We start from the raw sequence: 21,296 nt of genomic DNA on the forward strand, positions 1-21,296 counted from the left end.
ACATTCTACCTGTTTGCCTCCATGTATGTGCAAGACTGTGACGTGTGTGTAGATGTAAGTGTACTAACCATTTCTAATTAGTGTGTGTGTGCGTGTGTGGGTTGGGGTATTGGGACAAGCATTAAAGTTGGCATGTGCAGCCATGTCAATTATGTGAAGTAGATTTTCACTTGGTTGCCCTTCTACACACAAAATTTAATTGGGTTTAGGTGCCAGAAGGTGACACAGGGATTTGGTGTGATAAGAATGAAAACTATTTTCAGAGTGTCGGGGGGGCGGGTGTGTATTTATGTGTGCATGTGTATGAATCTTTAGGTACGTCTGTGCACATTTATGTAATTTTTGTATTTTTGTGTATCTGGTTTTTGTGAGTGAAGTTTGCCACACTGCTTCTAGGTTGTCGTCAGTGTGCTTAAGGTTAAGACTTTGCCCCAAGGCTTCTGTGTGCACACTGGAATACAGAGGGCGAGAAAAACCACAGAGGGAGAGACAAAATACAGATGAAGGAATGATGGCAAATTCAGGGGGATTTATTTAGAGTGGTCTAGTTATTATGGGATTGATATGTTCCAGATCTTCCTGACCTCTATCCTCTCATTCTCAGTAGCATCTCCCAGCATCATGAGCCATCATCAAGGCCCCAAAGCTTCCTTTTCTCTTGTTTCCACCACACCCACCCTCCTACCAACTTCCCACCTCTCCATCCTTCCAGTGCTCCAGTCTGCTCAAGTCTGCAAAATGTGATGAGGCAGGCATGCAGGAGGAATCATGGGAGGGGAGTGTTGAGGAGGAGAGGGCTGTTGCTAACGGGAGAATTTCTCCTAATTAAAAAAACCTTCTTAGTAAGTGTTTCAGAGGGGTTCTTGCTGTGTGGCCTGGGTACTGGGTAGATGGATGGGTGGACAGATTATGAGGTTGTGAGTCAGTGTTTGCTACCGGGAAGAAAGTGTCAGACAGCTCTAAGTCTGACTGACAGTATCTGTAGAGGTCATGAGGACACGGGTCCACATCAACCATCTCTTAGGGAATTCAGGGAACACACTGGCCTTTTCACATTCATTGCTCTTATTGAGCACTGTACAAAAAGAGTGGGCTGTGTAATGAAGGAACAGCAAAGCTCAGTCAGTGTGTGTGAATTTGGCCAGTATCCTAGAGAGAGTCTTTGATAGACTCATTTAGGCCAACATTAGTAATGAGCCTGGCCCAGCTCTTGCTTGTAGTTGTTGTTTAGAATGCATTTTAAAGCATTTCATTTTAAATTCTGGCTGTAATTCCAACATCTTGTTTAAGGCCTGCTCTCCCGAGAGAAGAAATACCCTCTGGTGATGCTAGGAAAAAGGATTTTTCTGTGGTTTCTTACATTTGCATGTACATCGTTTTTGTTGCTTTGTGCTTTAACTTGTGTGTCTATTTCCATGTATTTGCATGTCGGCATGTAAACATGCATAGCTCTTCTAAATGTGACAAAGTTCATCTACTGTGTGGATTCTTTATATTTATATTTATGGAAATGGAATGCTGTGCTTCTCCACACGATGAGAGAATAGCCTTTCCCCCCAGAATTAGCATTTCTTTCAGTTTTAGTTGTTGATTTTGCCAGTGTGAATTCTGCTGCCTAAGGTGTTAATATCTGTTTAAATTACTGCAGCATCGTTGCATTTTAAATTCTGCTTGACTGTGTACACTTTAAATTCATAACTTAAAGTTTGGTTCATATGTAAGTTTGGGTCTTTATATAACCATGCATGTCAGTTATGTGTGTTTTATAGTGAGACTTGGTTTACAGTCAAGGACTGAATTGGGTTTAGTTAAGGTTTGAGTTTAGGCAGTTAAAGTCTGAGGGGCTGGGGAATGCATCAGTGCATCAGTGAGTGTCCTCTCAAAGATTATGTGTGTGTGTGTGTGTGTGTGTGTGTGTGTGTGTCTACACACATTAGCAGAATTTATGTATTAGCGAGGGAGAGGGATTCGTCTCATCTTGCATCCATTATGCATAGAATTCTCAAATTCCCCCTGCACTCTTTTTAAACTGTTCCAAGATTGTTTGGAAGTCAAATAGAGATCTGTAAACAGCATGCATCTACCAGCTGGACTGACTCATTGGCAGCAGTTTGGCATCTGATGATGCCAAGTTTGATCTGCGTTTATTTTTATTTTATTTAATGTTTGTCTTTTGACCCTAAGCATCTTTGGGTTCTTAAAACTGTTGACGGGTGTCCTGCTGCACTGGAAGCAGCAATTTTGTTCTTCCTTGTCTCTGGCCTGTCTTTTCTCACTCTATCACTGGACTTTAGTTTTATGACATTAAAACTTAAAATACTGCTACCATTTGGCTGAGAACAGGGAGTTGTTTAGTATGACTGATATTGTAGCATTATGAATGCCAGATCAGTGCATATTAATTAGCTTTTAATCATTCTTGCACACTTTCTGCACAAGTGGGAGCATTATATAGATACCTATTATGGGCATGAATGGACGACGATAACATCTATAGATGTTACCATGTATGCTGCGATTTCCGCTATACTCAGCTGCTGTGATGATGCTATTGAAATGGTGCATGCAGTGTTTTTTAAGTTATCATACAGTCTTTTACTAAGGTTTGTTAGCCTAATTCAAACATTCGGTATTTTGGTTTATGGTGGACAGAATAGCTACCCTCTCAAGTAATATATAGTTCTACCCCAACTGGAAACACTTTGAAGCATTTTGTCTTCTAAAGTTGTTCATCGAACCCCACCAGTGTATTCAGACTGCAGACTGGTGATTGCTCATTGTCTTCTTAGGGCCTGAGCCACTTGGCATCTTTTTCATCTACTAAGAGGCAGCCTCCTTTATAAGAAATACTTTGATGACATGTTGTGTTCCATCCCGTTCATTGTACACCTTTTAAAATTGCTGCTTTTGAAAAACATACCAGCAGTCTTTGCAATGCTCAAACCTCTTCTCCCAGCAGACATTTTTTTTTAGTCTGTAACATTACACCTATTTATATCCTGGCAATGTAATGGTGTACTGACAAAGGAGCCACTTTCACTGCTTTTTCAGACTTTCAGCAAAGTTCTGCTGAATCTACTAATCATTTTAAAATGTTTTCACAAAGTGCCAACTCAAGAAAAATGGCATTTTGTTTTAATGTAAACAGTAAACTTTTTTTTTTTCCTTCATAAATGTTACAATTGACCTAAAACACTTAACACCTAAAATACAGTCTGAATTGAGAAACTGTTTCTTGTGTATGATTTAATTGTTGATGCAGTATATTTTTGTCACTTTGAAAATGTAGCTGAAACCTTGTTTGCAACAGTTTTACTCAAGACTCAAAATAGGAATTGAAATGTTCTGAAACTTAAATGAAACAAAACAAGTGACAGACAACTACAGTTATCTTTATGTTTTTATTCATTCTTCATTCTATCAACATTTTCATATAAGTGCTACCAGGTAAACAGGGGAACTACTCTTTCCACCTCCACCTGCATGTTCTGTCAATGTACCACATTGCTAGTGAATTATGTTTTTGTTGCCTAGTCTAAATTTAGCGGGTGAATCACACTGCTTGTCTTCTTCCAGCTCCACCAGGAGTGATTTCATTGTTACTGTTACTGTTATAAAAGTAAAAACTTAAATGCAGTGCCCTTGGAATCTGTCTGGTCATGACAAGGTGGCACGACATTTAACCAGGAAGCCACTTTCACATTATTTATGCCAGAGCAAATAGGTTTCACTACATGTAAAGTAAAATACACAAAATGTGGCACAATCATTTCCTGTAATGAAATGACAGTGTTTAGGGTTCATTAGATTTGGAAGAAAATTTCACTGTATAATTTGATTTGCAGGTTAGAATTCTCCTCAGCACAATATTGTGTAAGAGGGCAGCACCTGCAAATTAACTGCAGGCTCTTAGATGTTCAAATTGCAGCAGTTTGATGTGATTTGGTAGGTTTATTGATCTCGCAGCTCTAGCCCCATAATTAGATTTCTTCTTCTTTTTTTTTTTCCTCTCTTTTCAGGCAGACTATTTCAGCTGTGTGGCAACAGTGCTGTATATTCGTAAAGAGAATTGTCTGTATCAGGCCTGTCCATCTGCAGACTGCTACAAGAAGTTAATAGACCAACAGAACGGATTTTACCGCTGTGAGAAGTGTAACAGAGAGTTCCCTAACTTTAAATACAGGCTCCTGCTTTCGGTAAGTGCAAAGTGCGGACTGTGCACATCATTGATGCCTTCTTGCCATTCATACAGTCATGCTGACTTTGAATACTATTGTAAACTCTGTAATGACACATACGCACACTCAAGCATACATATACAAATAATCTCTTCATCATCTCTGTCTGACTTCCAGGCCAACTTAGCAGACTTCGGGGATAACCAGTGGGTGACATGTTTCCATGAGACAGCTGAGGTCCTGTTAGGTCAAAGTGCAGAAACACTGGGACAACTCAGAGACACAGTGAGACACAGATGCACATACACAGCAACACACATTTCTGCTTAAGCTCATTTGTTCACTTTGTTCACATTCAGAAAGAAAATTATCTGTATATACAGTTTGTATTTATTGTGTGTGTGTGTGTGTATGTGTGTGTGTTTTCCTCAGGACGAAGCTGCATTTGATGAAGTTTTCCAGAAAGCCAACTACACAACCCACGTGTTTAAAAACAGAGTCAAGCTGGAGACGTACAATGTAAGTAGATATAAACAGGAGCACAACAGGATTTGATACAATGGAATGTAATTTACTTTCTTGGGAATGAAAGACCTGAATATAATAACACACAATACTGCTCATCATTGTCCTGCAAGCTGCAAGGGTTTTTTCAGTGATCTCTGCCTTGCAGAAATACTCAACGCTGATTGACTAGTGCATGTCTGTTATGAACAGCTGTCTTATCGCTGCTGTGAACAAATACACCAGGAGGCATTTTATTTCCCCCTTGCACTAATAATGAGTGTAGAAAAATTGGCTTTCAGAATAACCAGGAATAAAAAAAACAACTGATATTGTGAAAACAGCAAATGATCTCATTTAGGTTCAATTTCACAGTCAAACCCAAAAGTAGAAACTGGCTACAGTATATACACCGAAACTGTGTTTATACAGTATTTTGTGCGGATTAAAGCGGTTTCATTCATATGACAGTGCATTTTTGTTATGATTGTAATTGGAAATTACAATATTTATTAACCACACAGTATTCTGTTTTTGCCATATCCAGGTAGCACTCTCTATGTCAAGTTGTCTGGTGACAAAGTATCCAGTGTTTACAGATTATTGGTACATATTTACTGATCGACAGCAATCCTTATGAGATGGTCGCAAGCAGAGGTGTTAGAGATACTTTCCAATAGTAAGTAGCATAAAAATGTACAATTGTTTGATTAAAAACTTAAGAGTGAATACTATGAAGAAAATTGAAGAATTCACAGTTTATATCAAGTATCCCCTGATGATATATATTGCAGTGTGCTGGCTTAATTATTTAGCTGCATCAGTTACTATCTTCTCCTAAATTCCAGTCTCAAAGATATAAAGCTTCAAAACAAGATGTGCAAAATGCAGTATAATTACACCAAACTATCAGTCACACAACATGCATCCACAATCATTTAAATTAGTATCACGATGACAAGGGAGCTGTTATATAGCCAGTGCACTTTGGATAACAGAAATGCAGCTGTGGATTCATTTCTCTTAATTAGGCACTAATTAGCATTTAGCTATTGTCTGTTTAAGCCTAATTAGCTTAATTATTCAGAGGCTAATTTGTTACTGGGGACACATACCAAAAGTCTGAGTGAAATGACTGAGATGTAGGATGTGGATGGACTGTGTCCTGACCTTAAGAAAATCAAAAGGTACTATGCAGAGTTCATAAGCCATTCTTCATAGTTTGGAATATAGCATAAAACCTTTTGACGAGGAATTACTAAGTCTAGGTGTACTATTGCCATGTCAGTCTTTGTATATATTTGTATATATTATACAGTCTAACATACATTGGTATTTATTGCACTGAAGAGAAATGTTGACTGTATGAAAATGACACTGACTGTCAATTTACAGTAAATTTCATCCTACCACTACTACTGCTCAAGTAAAAGAAAAAGCATGAAGGAGCACAGGCATGACCAACTTCTTTTTTTATACAGTTGTATTGAGTTCCACTTGACTAAAAAAAAAATTAACTGAAATAAATATATCGCACTGTCACAATCTATCTCACACATCAATAATACTGTACCTTTGTAAGGGAGAGCAGAAGTTCAAACGGCATTTCAAGGAATGTCAGAACTACTAATACAATTAGTGCATACAGCTAAACAATCATGACTATGATTTGCAAGTGACCTTTAGTTCATTTATTACTATAAGAATTGATTTAAAAAGGCACTGTGTAAAATTGATGGTGTCAGCATTCCACAAAGTCAAGATAATGAGCTCTGAGCAAATACATCTTCTACACAAGACTTATCAATGTATGCAGAATTTATTTTCAGTTTACTGTTTTCAGAGCTTATGAATCAAAAAGATAAGCATTGATGGAGAGAGAGGCTGTGATTCACTTGTTCAGTACCTTTTTACATCACCTTCACTTATTTCTTACAGACTTATGAGTGTGACACGAGACACAAAGATCAGACATCTTACCACAGTGTTCAATAAAAATAGCACAATGTAATGAAATAACTTACAACCCTAAGTATACAATGTATACAACCATTCTTAGGATCATCTTTTTGAGTTGTTATTTGAACTATGCTTTCTTATGAACTCAAGTTTATATGACTTTAGGCAAGACAAGAGATGATGAACTACTGATCTTCAGAGAAGCCCAGTGCACTCAAATCACCAAAAGTTTTTTGTTTTCTGCAGTCAACTAGAAATAATAAGCTATCCAGGCTGATAGCTCAGTAGTTCAGTGAGGTGAGGGGGCAGCGGTACAGTAGTTAGCATCGTTTCATCACAGTAAGATGTTTCCAGGTTCGAATCCTGTTTGAATCGGGGGGCTGTTCTGCCTCCAGGAAGACATCCATTGCATTGCAAACATAAAAAGTATAGGTTAACAGTTTAGGGGAGAAGTTATTTTCCAGTCTACTTTTGTCACCTCCACCTACTGGACCAGTTCCTCCATGAAGTGACTTCACTGTCATGTTTTGAAAAGTTACAGAAACTGGAATGATGTGAATTATGTGCTGTTCAACAATCTGACAAGCACCTCTGTTGAAGCAAATTGTCTCCTAATGGGTGTTGTAATGTCTTTGAGTCTAAAATTTTGAAAACGTTTATGTTTGAAAAACATCAGGCATTAAAACAAGTAACCTTCTTCCACACAAGAAGTGGCCATAATGTTAAGGCAATGTTGGGTTTTGTTTAGAAATGTTGGGTTAGATGGGTTCTGTAGAGTGATAGCTTCACACAAATGATTTCTGAAATTGCCACAGCAATGACTGCTGCTTGCCAGAAAAATATTTTTTACTTTGATAGTTTGCAATGACAGTACAGATGGTGGCTGCCAGTGTTTCTCATGTATTATGTCACCATCTGGTTGATAGTGCAAATAGATAAATGTCTAAATAATCTTAGGAAGATGTATATTTAAAAAATGCTACATTGTGTTTAAATAATATTGGCCTAACAGTCTTATAGTTCATTAAGGTGTGAGCATACAGAGGTAGGGAAGTGATTACAGCAAACTTCAGTGTAGTAGAGGCCATTTCACACTGTTTCACATGTAGTTAATGGAATTTGGATGACGATGAAATAATCTGGCCTTGAAGATTGGATTTAGTGAAAACAGATGAGTGCATTTTTAACGTAAACATTGAATTTGCGTTGGTTTAAGACACTATCCAAGGCTACTGATGCACTTGGAGAAAATGCATCTGATTTCCAAACATTAGCCAGATACATTGAGTCTAAGTCTTAATGGTTCTTTAAATCTATGGAGACACAAATAAACCTGTTGTTTGCAGGAGGCCCTCCATTGTGTGTGCGTGCGTGTGCGTGTGTGTGTGTGTGCACCCATCTGTCTGAAGTCAATGAATTTATTTAGTCTCAATGAAAACGTTAGTGTCAGAGAGGACCAGTTTTTTCTTGCCTTACATTAACAGACAGGCCATTGGCAGCCACGCACACTTAACAAACTCACCTTATAACATCAGCAGACCACTTAACAAGCCTTGTCAACATTAATAAGGCTTAGGGTGAACATTGGAACGTTTTTATTAGCGTCGTATGCACCAAAGTTGACCATAAAAGAATTTACATCAATTATATATTGAGATGAGCTTTCAAAATATTTGTTACTTGCTTCTTAAACTTTTGTCTGACATTGAGAAAGTAGATAAATTAACAAACATTAACATAAATACATATTTATATAGATAATGAAGGGTTTGTTTTTTATTGACAGCAATGTAATTTCAACTTGACAAATTATATTTTGTGCTGTTTCTTTATGTGCTGTGTGTGTATTTTGTCCACCATTTATAACATCACATTTCACAATAATACCAACTTTTAAAAAGAATCCACAGCTATTTGAGGATGTGCTTAGGTACAGCAGTGATTTGATCTGCATGTTGACAGAAATGTTGACAGTGTTCACTGACTTTATTTTAACATATTGACATTTGGTCCTTTGCAAACTGCAAACTACAGTACAGCTGCAGATGATGGGAATGTCATTTGTTCTTTAAGCAATTGTTTTGACCTGATGACAGCAATGGATAAAATGTGATCACCAAAGTAATTAGAAATTCATAGCAGGCCAAGAACCTGAAAGTGTCAAATTTCAAGCTGCTGTCTAGTTGTAGAGACATGTCCTGCAAATCACAAATGTAAACCTTACAGTGATGCTAGAGGAAACCAGTCTCTATGTATTTACAACACTTCATGGCAATCCATCCTGTAGATGTGGAGATATTTTATTGATCAGTGAAAACTTTGACCTGATGATGGTGCTAGAAGAAAGGTTTAGGAATTACAAAGTCAGTAAGAGTCTTCTTCTGAGTGCCATTAATGTCAGTCACCCAAAGGTGAGAGCCATGATGGCACAAGTTTGTTTGATATAATTTCATTCACATCTAACCCCATTGTTGTAAAGTATTATTTATAACTTCATTGTTCAGATTTATCTACAGGGATTCCCAGTTTTAAGTTTTATTGTTTAGTATCGTATTATATCTCATTAATTATCTGTGAGGTTGTGATGGTAAGATTTAAGTGGCCATTTGCTGCTTGTGTGTGAAGCTGTGTGTCTATATGTTTTGTCAATGTGCTGACATCTAGAAGCTGTGTTGTTTAAATCTCCAGGGAAGAACCCCACTTCACCCACCTTCTGAAATTGAGTTAGGCCGCTGCGTAATTGTTTTTGCCTGATTTGATTGCAATATTAGTCTACACACCACCAAATTAATAAGCCTTCTTTTGCACAGAACCCTGTCTTTTGGAAGACTATTATTTTTAAATAAGTTGTCACCATTTGTCAAGTGGAACCTTTGTCTTGACGGCCCCCCGTATTGTTCAATTTGCCTGCCATCCTCAGTTAGATGCAAATTGAAAATCCTAATAGAAGTGCTGAATCACATATGAGATAATGGGCAAATGTTAAATCTTTGGTGCAGGTTATGCTCGCTAAATTACTAATTGTTTAATGAATTGTCTCAGGATTAATCCTTATACTGAGTGTTATTATAATGCAAATGAGCTTTTGGCTTTATGTCTTAATAAGAAAACATTGTTATTTGATAATATGTAATATGAGATATATCTCACTGCTAATGGTGACTCTTAGTAAAAAGAGACTGAGTAATGCTGAACTGTGTGGCCTTAGTTTTCAGCTCTGAAATCTGGATGTATATACAGCTCTTCGTTTCTACATGGATTATATTTGTACTTTTCATAAATTTGGGGTTGAAGTTTGGCAGTGATTTAAACTCACATGCAGATCAAGGCAATTTTGTTGTTTAGTAAACTTACATTATTACATCATTAGTATTAATATTACTGAATTGGATGATGCTGATCATAGTTTAGAAAAGTCTCTTTAGCGGATGTTGCTGCACTTAACATCAGGACTGTTTTTCTTTCTCCCTTAGGATGAGAGCCGAGTGAAGGTAACTGTAATGGAACTCCAACCAGTCGACCATCGGGAATACAGCAGGAGACTCCTCAGTAACATCCGTAAATTGGCCTGCTGAGCTTGGCCCCAGTGTTCTAAATGGCTGCCAGGTGAATAATTATGACTTTGACCAGTCTCTGACTTTTTCCACCAGGGAGAGAACACATATCTGACAGAGGTATAAGAGGCAGCCAGTGATTCATATTATTAAAATGATAGCCAAACTAAAGACCGATGCATAGTTGTTAACGTCCTTCAACAAACGAGTTGTGAAACACTTGAATGGCAGTGGCTTTTACCTTTTAATTTTATGACATTTTAGAGGTTTTAGAGGTTTGACGGTTTCATTATATGGAACTGTGTTTTAGACCTGCTTATATTTTTGATGTCTTTCATGTATCATGTACAAACTAAGATCACAGCATTTTCTCTATTTTTATAGATGACTCATCTCTTTGGTTTCAAATATATGTTAGTTATGCTCATTGGTGGTTAAGACATATATGAGTCAAATTTATTTAAGTTTTTTTTACTGTTTGTTTTAAAAATGAGAGCATGGAAAACGTGAGTGGGAGGTGCATGTGTTTGCAGTGGTTTCAACTATCCTTTGTAAAAATGTAAAAAAAAAAAAGAAGTTTGCCTTGGTTTGTTGGGTCTCCAGAGGTATTCAGCTACAAAAGTGTGATTAAACAGATGTGGAGACAAAAATGTTGTTTGTATTTATGACTGTTGTTTTAATATGATATCTGCAGGTATTGCCAAGTCTTTAGAGATATTGAATTTGGTTTTAGTAATTTAATAATTACATACATACCTACAGTGATTACTCGCATAGTTGTTAATGGGACACTGCACCATGACTAGCTGGCAGCCCTACAGTTTTTATTGATTTTCAGACTACAACATCTGCAGCTAGCGGTAGCCTCAGTTACAGATTAGAGCCCACATCAATGCCATACTGAGTTCAAGTAGCAAGCACATCTTGTGTTTCGAGTGCATAACTTCGAGTGAATCCGGCCTTCATGGTCAAGTAGCTGAAAAGAAACACAGAGAGAAGCCAGTAAGAAGAAGGCTGGACCAACAAACAAAGAATGAACAGCAGTGGAGCAGAAATCTGTACTCTGGTATGAAGTATTTTGGTTCCAGATGTTTTGTCTTTGTGAGACACAGAGAAGGTGAACATATGTATCTGCATGTGTGGTGTCCACTGTGAAGCTTGGAGGAGAAGGTGTGATGATGCCCGGTAGCTGTGCTGGTGGCACCTCCAACCATTCAAGATAGTTTGTGATCAGATGGATCACAGGCTGAATCTCAGTTCTATTATTTTATCACAACAGCTCCTCAGTCCTGCGTTGACTTGGAAAACATACCCTTCCACCATGATGATGGACATTTCAAAGCTCTTATGTCTGCTCTGTGAAATAGGAGGCTGCTTAGAGGAGCTATAACCAAGGATACGAGTGCATCCTTCACGACAGTCTGTTGCAGACTGGCACTCCCCTTTATTGGAAATCGGTTTGTGATTGGACATTTCACATTGAGGATTGGAGGCAAGGACGTCTCATGTCTATTAAAATATGTTTCCCACCGCCTCTGTCCTCATCTTCGCCCTGCCCATGCAGGAAAAAGACACAAGTGAGGAAAACATAGATGCAATTACTGGAACGTATTCACGAATAGACTGAAGGAAAAGGAGTGTGCGAAAATCATTATATGAGAAGATGTGTCCAAAATCTTACACTCATACTGGGACTGTTTTACACTGAACTGGGAACCACTTTCAGTTGTCTGTCTGTTTGTCACCATTTCAAATGACTTGATGTTAACTGACACTGCAAATCAAGGACAGTGCTTCTCTACTAAGACGTGAATCTAAGGTGTGGCTCAAGGGCATGACACTGATTTATGTTGGCAGTAAGCCGCCTGCTCCTCTTACACCGAGCACCATCAGTACCATCTCCTGCCTGCTGTCTGCCATGCTGTGTGGGGGAGGTTTGGGAGATTAAACACAGACACACACTGATCTTTTCAGCCCAGTGTCATCTTTGCCTCAACTTTTCCATTATCTCTGTCTTAGTTTTTTGGTTTTTTTTTTTGGTTTTTTTTCCTCCTCCTGTTCAGTGTTCTGAAGCTGTAGTCTCTAATCATCCTTTTTGTTTAATGACAACACAATCTGTCTTAAAGCTTTAAAAGTAGTGGTCAAACATTTACTAATACAGACAGCATTTTAAACCCAAAGTGAAAGGGTAGGAAAGAAGTTAAGCAAATGATTAAATCTTGCCTTTGGTTATTACAGTGATGAACAAACTCACTATATAACCCACTAACATTTGAAATGACACCTATTTTGAGGTTTACTTCACAACATCAAAAATCATCTCACGATATTTTTGACAAAGGTGAAATGAGTTGTAATGCTGTGTTTTGCTCAATCCTGGTGATTGAGATTTAAGATGGAGACATGTTAGGCTGCAGCCCCAAGGCATTATGGGGCATAGGGAGGAAGTGAAGATTGAGAGAAATGCTTCTCTTTTTTTTTTTATTTCTTATTATTATCCTTAGAGAACTTTATCTGAATGTAACTTGCTAAGCGGTAGTGAACTGAATTGCTGGCAAGGTTGTCATATCTTCATTCTGGGAATGTGGGACCTTCAGTTTGGTGAATATGCAGTTCGTCTTTATCTGCAGAATGTGTGAGGATACAAGGACAGCAAATGGAAATGAGCTGTGCAGTTATCGCAGAGGTCGTAGTGCTGATCACAGTCTATCTGTCCGCAGTCTTATCTTAAAACAAACTAGTTCAGTCAAGCCCTCCACTGTGGTGGAGTGAGAGAAAAATCTCGATACCAACATTCACTGAAATGTTAGTCAGTTTACAAGCACTTAAACTGGAGACAGGCCTCCAGCATACGTTTTAACCATAATACCTGCCTTCTATTGTGATGTTGTGTAGTTGTAACATTCAAATAACGCTTTCCTACAATGAAAGAAAATCCTGCAGTGAAAGACCCTGCACATCCACACAGCTGTTTTCAGACTTCTAGTCACCAAACTGACATAACGGTGTTAATGTCCAACTAATAGGAGAGTCAGGAAGCTGCCAGTCAAACACTGTCTGTATGCACCCACACAGGTCGTAAAGGAAAGATAAATTAAAACACCTGTGTGGGCGCACTATAGAGCCGAAGCCATGACATGAGGTCTGGGTTCTGCGCCATCAGCTCCTGCGTCTCAATGCAAGTTCTCATTCAGCATGTCTTTTCTCAAAAATATTTGTTTATAAAAAAAATATTTGTGTTTAGTTTTCATATTCCAGAACAAATCCCTGAATGCTGTCGGTTGTCATAAAAATTGAAACCCATGTGGTTTTAACAATATTAAATGTTAAGGCTACCATAAATCCATCCCATACAGCAGTAAACCCAAATAATGAATTTTGTGTACTCACTGTAATGTCTGTAAATCTAGTTTCTTTAGTTTATTCAGCTGTGCAGTAAACTTCCACTCTAAAAAGCTACTAAAAACACACCACTGAGCCACACTGCTGCACCCGGTGATGAGTTTCTTCCTCAAGCAAAATGTGAGGTTCATCTCTTTCCCAAAAAGGCTCTAAAGCCTGAGAACATCCATGTTTTTATAGATACAGAGTTAACCACGTGTGCATGTAATCTCTGTTTTGCTAGCTTCTCTTGCTACACAGGACAGTGGAAGCAGTGTAAACAGAGCAGAGCGCTTGCGTTTTCATTTTTCCAAATGTTACTCAGTTAAAGAGACTGTATATACTCTTAAATCTGCAGTGCCTGTTTTGTCAAACTCCAAAAACATGAATTGGTTTCAGTCTATAGTTTAAGGCTATGGTAGAAAAATATGACACAACAGAAGCAGAGTAAGTGAAGTTGAGGAGATTGTTTCTTTGTGCCAAAAGGAAAGTGTGCATACGTCAAATATCATATGCTTGGTTGTTTGACTCAAACAAATATGTGAACATAAAAGTGCTGCAGGGGGTCAGTTTGTCAAAAAAAACTGTTTTCAGCAGCACAGCATCATATCAGCTGTCTGCATGTTGTGCTTTGTTGTGCATAACTTAAATCCACACATATCTACTGTCAGGAAGAGGAAGTTGGAATGCTCATCCAACTTCCTATCTGCTGATATTTTAATAGACAGTTTGACTCCCTGGTTTTTAATCACGGTCACTTCACTCTCACAAGGTTATTTATAAGCTCCAGAGTCCACAACAAAGAATCTCTGGTCATTCTGTTACATATTCACTGCAGGGAACTATAAGTGTAGATTTCTTTGCTTTTCTCTTGACTTTCCTGTCCTGTAAGTCATTTGTTCTTTTCTTGAGCCCTCCTTTAATGCCTCCTTCCACTTTTTACATATACTACCCAGTCTCCCTTCAACACTCATCCGACTCCATTATTCTCATCATCTGTCTTTTCCACTGCCTTCCTGTCCACCTACAGTATCATTTGTTTTTTATACAGTTTCTACAGCAGCATTATCATTTCTCTCTGAGCTCCTCATCGATTTCTTTTTCCACTTTGCGCTGCCTCTCATCTTCTTCTGTCTTTGTTTCTCTCCTACCCACCACCGGTTAAATAAACCTTCCCTTTTGCCCTCTGTCTCTACATCATAAACAGATTTGGCCTGAGGACATTTATATATATTTTGTTCCTGCTCCACTTGGAGAGCCAGAGGCCATGCCAACACCAAGGCCAGCATGCAATATGCATGATAACTCTACAGAGATGGAAAGATTTTTAATTGCCAGTGTGAACCAGTTTATAAAGCTAAGAACAATATGAATCAAGGCATGTGATGGATGGTAACAATGATATTATTGGATAACGTAATGACTTATCATGTTTTACACACACATTAGTGGTTTTCCCAGTAGATATGGTATAAATGACAGATCCAATTGCCATTGGCATGTTCATATGGCATGCATACCTAAGTGGATGATTAAATTAAAGACCTTTCAGGAGGACTAGGAGTAGCATCAGAGGGAGATGGAGCATTACATTAAATGTCACAGCGCAGGACTTCTCTTAAAATGAACGAGTAGACTGGTGCACTATAATGCAGTTATAATAGCATGAATATTTAGGGCACTACTAGGATACTAATAAGGTTAATTAAATTCTGATTTAGGTATATCATTTCTTAAAGCCTCTACATCTGCAATTTTTATATGATTGCTGCACCATACACCAGTGTGTAAATTTGGAGCTAGATCCTGCTCAGGCCATAGCTGTGATCCACTTGTGTAAAATATACACATTTTAAGTCTGCTTTGAGTTTTTACTTGTTGTAGAGATGTTTCTAGCTCTCCCAATAATCAAAAACCGAGTGTGATGTATTAATTCATGTGTCATGTGTCACACACAACGTTTCAGATGTTAATCATTCATCTTTAACTCTGTTTGGGGTTTGTCTTTAAGCATTTTCTCTGCACTAAACCCGATTTGTGTTATTTACATTAAACACTCATTGCCTTAAGCACTTTACTGTGCAAAGAACTATATTTTTTGCATTGTACATTCCTCTACTCACTAAAGATATGCTTCCCCCAATTTTCCTGTCACTGATAAAGGACACTATGAGCCTGCATTTATTCTTTATCAGATCTGAGCCCCAACATCTAGAAGAATGATGCATATATACCTGGTATATTGGACCTAAAGGTTCATTTCAAACAACATGCAAAAAATGGAAAATCTCATATTTAGTATAGTAATTTACGTATGAATTATACAATTTTAAAAGTTACATCTGCTGCTTCTCCTCTGAAATATTCAGAACCTATAAATATGCAAACATTAGTTTCTTTCAAAAGGCTGTTGTTAGTGAATGTGCACTGGAGCTTTCAAGTTTCCACATCACACTTGTGTAAGCTGCTACAACAGATGAATGTGTGACCAACTTGTAGTGTCAAACTCTGCACATATATCATTCTCCACAGTGAAGGTCAAACAACCAAGTGACAACAAGGAAAACAGTTTTGAATGGAAATGCCAACATGCACATTAAAATCTCTGGTGGTGGTGAGTGCAGGCTGGACTTTAACATGTTTCCAGCTGAGACTCACTCCTCAACGGTAACCAAAGGTTTTACTGAAGCCTGTTAACCTTAACAAAGAAACTTTTACTTTTTCTCAATTCAAACTCCAACCCTATTGTTTTTGTGCCAAACAGCTAACCACACGGAGTATGATGGCATCAGATCAGAAAATATTTCTGTGTTATTCCAGAGAATATGGGCCAACCACATATTTTGCTGTTTTGTTTGGAGGATTTGTTTCAAAAAACCTCCTACAGAGCCAAAATCATGCACCGTATTGCTGCATACAGTATTTCATAGCATGTTTACAGAATTTGAGACACAGCACACAAGAATGCTTTCTTTTTAGTTAACAACTAACCAGAATGCCTTTCGGCTGTTGGAGACAGGATGAGATCTTGTTGCACTTATGATTATAGTGAAGAGAGTAATGGCAATATCAAAACAGCAGGAGAATCATAAATTTAAGAGCAACAGAAGAAGAGAAATATGTGAACAGCAGGTCCTACTCAAAACACTGTATGATATTTTGGTCTATTGTGGTTCCTGTTGATGGACAAATTAGTGTTTGTGGGCTCTGTTCTACAGAATCAATGGTGCAGAGCACTGTGCTCACACTGCAGCAGCCAGCTGTCGGATATTTCACATCTGGAGGCAGGTCGCACAATTGAAATGTAGCTGGAAACAGGGTGTGATTATTATTATGAGAAATATATTATGAGGAAATAGTATGGTCTCACTTCAGTCATCATAAATCAGATTTGCTTTTTTTTCTTTTCTAAAAGAGTGGTCTCTGCTCCTTGCTGCTCAGTATGTGATGCAAGGGAGAGTTGATAGACACAGCATACAAGAAGTAATAGCTTCTCTCAAGAGGAAACTGATGTCCTTGTGTGGGAGGTGCACAAGTTCTGCGAGCGAGTATGTGGCATCTTAAATTAAATTAAGTTAGATAATACATTAACACACTGATCTAGGACATCAGTTATCCAATGTAAGAAACTGTTTGATCATATTTGAGGAAACAGAGCCAATGGTAGAAGTTCAGTTTTGCTTTTTGAGGCAAGCATCAACCAGCCAGGATAATTATAGTCCACAGTCTATGTTTAATGTTTCACTGTGACAGATGGATATCACAGGCAGTATGGAGTGCAGTATGTTGGAGTTACTCACAACACAGCCAGACCAGGCTATAGGAGGTATGAAAATATTCCCACTCCCTTAGGAATTGTATCAGGTCATATTATGAATCATATGATATGATAAAAAGAATTTATCTCACCGCTCGTTCCTCTTACTCTTACCAAAGAGCAACTTACAAAATATCCTAGTAGTCTACTAGCAAATAGGTCATCTCTCTGGCAAAACATGTGAGCTTTTGTCAGTCCTTTGAGTTTCAGTTCTGAAATATTAATGATCCCCTCCAGATATGTTTTAAGACGTATAAAAATACTCAGTTTGCTGTTTTATTTTTTCCAAAAAATACTTGTATCAATATTAAAAGTGTGTCTCCTTTTTCCCCTCACTAAAACAAATCCAAAATCTATAAATAGCCAAAGAGGTTTTGTTTCAAAGGTTTATCCACTAAATCCAAGTTGTGTCCTAGTTCCCGGAGAAGTCCACCCAAGTTTCTACGGTACATTATGATATTTCAAAATCTAACTCATGCATCCGCTGAGATTTAAGGTGAGCACCTAGAAACCTCTTCAGCAGATGCCCTCTAGTCCCAAACACTGCATCACTCTGCACAGTGAAGCTCAAACATACAACTGAAGGAACAGTAAGCAAAACCCATTTCTGAGCTGATAGTGGGCTTTCAGTTCTTTAAACCTTAAGTATTTCTAATAAAGGATTTATCAGCAGCACTGACGCTTCTGGTCAGTGTGCTCTGCTGTACCTGTAACCACACCCAGCAGTGGTATCCTAGTGTACTGACACACCTATGGTACACTTCTACACTGCAGCAGGTAGTGAAAAGCTGCTCTGCTCTAGGTCAGTAAAACTGTTTTGAACAGTGTTAAGTTTCTCTTTAAATATTTAAATAGGAGGGAAATTAAAGTAAAATCAAATAATTGGAGAAATGTGCAGTTTTTTGTTTTGTTTTTTAAACAAGGCATGAAAGTGAAAATGAAGTGAATCATATCCTGTGGCCTTAACCTTCACATAAGCTCAAACCAGATGAACACCTATGGGATGACAAGTGCTTTTCACTAAAATCATCTGAACACCATCGGAGGAACAGTGGTGTTCACAACTCAGTAATGTGAACAACACATGAACAGTAATGTGTTCTAAGAAAAATTAAAGCTGGTGAAACTCAGAACCTCAATATGCCTTTGGTGGATAGGTGTTATAAGCACATATGCCTTTACTACATGGCATCCAAATTGTACTGCCTCTTATGATTGCCCTTGCCACAGATATCCATCCACCTCTCCCCACTTAAGGTACAGTTAAGTTCACAGTAATTCGATGAAATACAAGTGGGTGGGAAAACAACCTTTGTGCAGCCACACAAAATGTCACTCTACTGGCTTTGTCACACTATAATTGTTGAACATATCTGTGGAGAATGGCAAGCCTTGGATAGATAGAAATTCCAGATGCTTTTTCAACATCCAGACATGATGCCGTGACTGAAATAAAAGACCATCAAAACATACTAACACTGACTAAATGCTGTTACCGAAACTGTTGCAGGGTTTTTCCTTTTAGATGGATTATCTTGGTAATGGTGCTAAGCTAAATGTGCATGAATGTACAATACATATAGTACATAGTATATTGCTTAAGGGTTTTTACAAATAAGACAAAGACTTTTTTATAGAGAAAAACAGAGAATTTTTAATTTATTTAATAACAATTGGGTTAGGATTGTAGATTTTGGTAAGCTTTGTACTGAAAAAATCCATTAAAAATCCACAGCACACTATCAGGTTCCACAGGGACTATTTAGTCACTAGCAAGTAGTTCCTGTGAAAATATTCAGAATTGCAGTATTTTTTCCAAACTGTTATCAAAACTCAAATAAGAAAAAATAAGAAAAAAATCAAAATGTGTTTTTTTAAGTCTCTATTTCCCACTGAGACTGAGATTTGATTTTCATTGAGACCTTAGTAAATGCACACAACAGCCAAACTAGGGGCTCTGTGGGGCTGTACTTAGGTAGTTTAGTGCTTCAAACTAAATGCCAACATCAATATGCCACAGTGACAATGTGAAAATGCTGATTTAAAATTTGATGAATACCAAACCTGTCACTAGTGATGTAAGTATGCAAGACTGAAAATCCACCAACCTTCACTGTGTTAGGGTGGAGACAAGAATCTGAAAACCTAGGTACATTGTTCACAACTACTATCATAAGTTTGTGCTTATTTCCTGTTTTTTGAGCTCTCATTCATTGACATTGTTATTCCTCACCTGTCCACTAGGCTCCTCAGTATTCCTAAATCTGCACAACTGTCACTGATTTCCTGTTACTGTCTACACACCTGTCACTGATTCCCACATCAGCCCTTGTGAAACCCTGCCTGCCTCAAGAGCAGCCCTTCATTTCACTACCACACTAGTCTGGTAGTATATATAGAGCCAGCATTTTGCCTGTTGACTTTTGTCAGTCTGTCCAGGCTCCCTTGACCACCCACCCTCCCTAACTCCTACAATACCTCCAACTCCAACCTGCACCTGGACCCTGCTAGCAAAGTAAACAGTCCACAAAATCCAGCATTTAATTAAAACCCCAGTGCCCTTAAAGTGGTGGGAACTTTGTGAGATGTTGATATGCAGAATTCAAAATGCAATCTATTTTTAGGATGTTTATAAATTCCTTATGCTTCAACATTTTTGTCAGTCCATGTGATGGCACCTGTATGTGCACCTTTAGTGTCTTCAGGGTGAGCCAGTAGATAAGTGTCTTAAGCCTCTCTCTTTATAACCTATAATCTGATCACAGAAAGATATGATTGATAACTTCCCCTTTGTTTGTTTTGCTTATCTGCAGGATTAGCTACACCTACTGGGATAGCTCTGCTTCTTCTATTTTTCCATTTTTATAAGTAGAACGACAAGAAGAGCTTTTTACTATAAAGTCTGCACAGATTTGCATGTCATATGCTGATGTATGAATTAGATGTTTTGCACTTTTACAATGTCTTGCATGTTAATATTTAAACTCAGGCTGCATTTGATGGTAAACATAAAGTACAGTCACATGGAAATGTTGCATGTGCACATCATTAAATCAAAAATATGTGTTGTCTTCCTTTGTATAGCGTATGACTTCATTTAAAGCTCTTCAAATCAATTTCTTTATATTAACAATGGATTAAATGACAATGAGTAATGTAAAACTACAGTAAAGGAATGTAATATGATCTGGTAGTGATTATCACTTGACTCTGCAGGTCCCCACAGCTCCACAGAGTGTTTCATTATTTTGGTTTTATTGCACACATTAATATTTTGCTTCACCCTCACAGCTCTTCTCAGTATCATTTCCAGATAAGGCAGGCAGCCTATCAGCCAAAAAAAAAAAAAAAAAAAAAAAAAAACCTCCTAGAATCAACTATACCTGCCCAGCACCAAATGACAGATAGACACAGTGGGCTACTAGCTGGTGAACATAGAGCCAGATATTTCCACTCTCAGCCCAATATTTCCCAGACCAAAACAGGCAGAGTGTATATACAACTTGCATCTGTCAGATGGCCAAAAACACGACTCCAGTTGAATGCTAATATCTCATTTTTGTTTGTGAAAAACTTCTCTATAATCAGATCAAATCAGATGAAATATTGTCTAAAAAGGATCTGATGTGTGAGATTTTAAGCACTATCAAGCACATACACGAGTATGGAAACAATGGCTGAGCAGTGCATTTGTTTTCTCATAATAGTGCTTCAGAGGCAGTGGTGACCCTGTGTACAGCATATGGATAATTCTCATTGTGCTAGCGTGCGTTTTTGTAAAGATTTGCTCAGAAATTGAATTATCCTGCCATGGAACTAGAGTCAGCAGATGTGCTGATGTTTCTGTCTGTTGCTTTTCTTGCTTCTCTCCATGTCACCAGCTGAGAGCTAAGTGGAGACATG

At 38.0% G+C, this 21,296-nt stretch overlaps 1 protein-coding gene across 1 annotated transcript in view; it reads left to right on the forward strand.

Moving 5' to 3' along the window:
• LOC113142993 (replication protein A 70 kDa DNA-binding subunit-like) overlaps window positions 1-12,168 on the forward strand; it is a 34,294-nt gene extending 22,126 nt beyond the window's left edge. Inside the window, exons 14-17 of the mRNA XM_026328403.2 lie at window positions 4,020-4,196; window positions 4,356-4,463; window positions 4,611-4,697; window positions 10,115-12,168. Coding sequence (XP_026184188.1) covers window positions 4,020-4,196; window positions 4,356-4,463; window positions 4,611-4,697; window positions 10,115-10,216 — 474 coding nt within the window. The 3' untranslated portion in view covers window positions 10,217-12,168. The remainder of the gene's footprint in view (window positions 1-4,019; window positions 4,197-4,355; window positions 4,464-4,610; window positions 4,698-10,114) is intronic.
• Window positions 12,169-21,296: the final 9,128 nt, after the last annotated feature.

The sequence above is a fragment of the Mastacembelus armatus genome, chromosome 14 (assembly GCF_900324485.2).
Source record: "Mastacembelus armatus chromosome 14, fMasArm1.2, whole genome shotgun sequence".
NCBI lineage: Eukaryota > Metazoa > Chordata > Actinopteri > Synbranchiformes > Mastacembelidae > Mastacembelus > Mastacembelus armatus.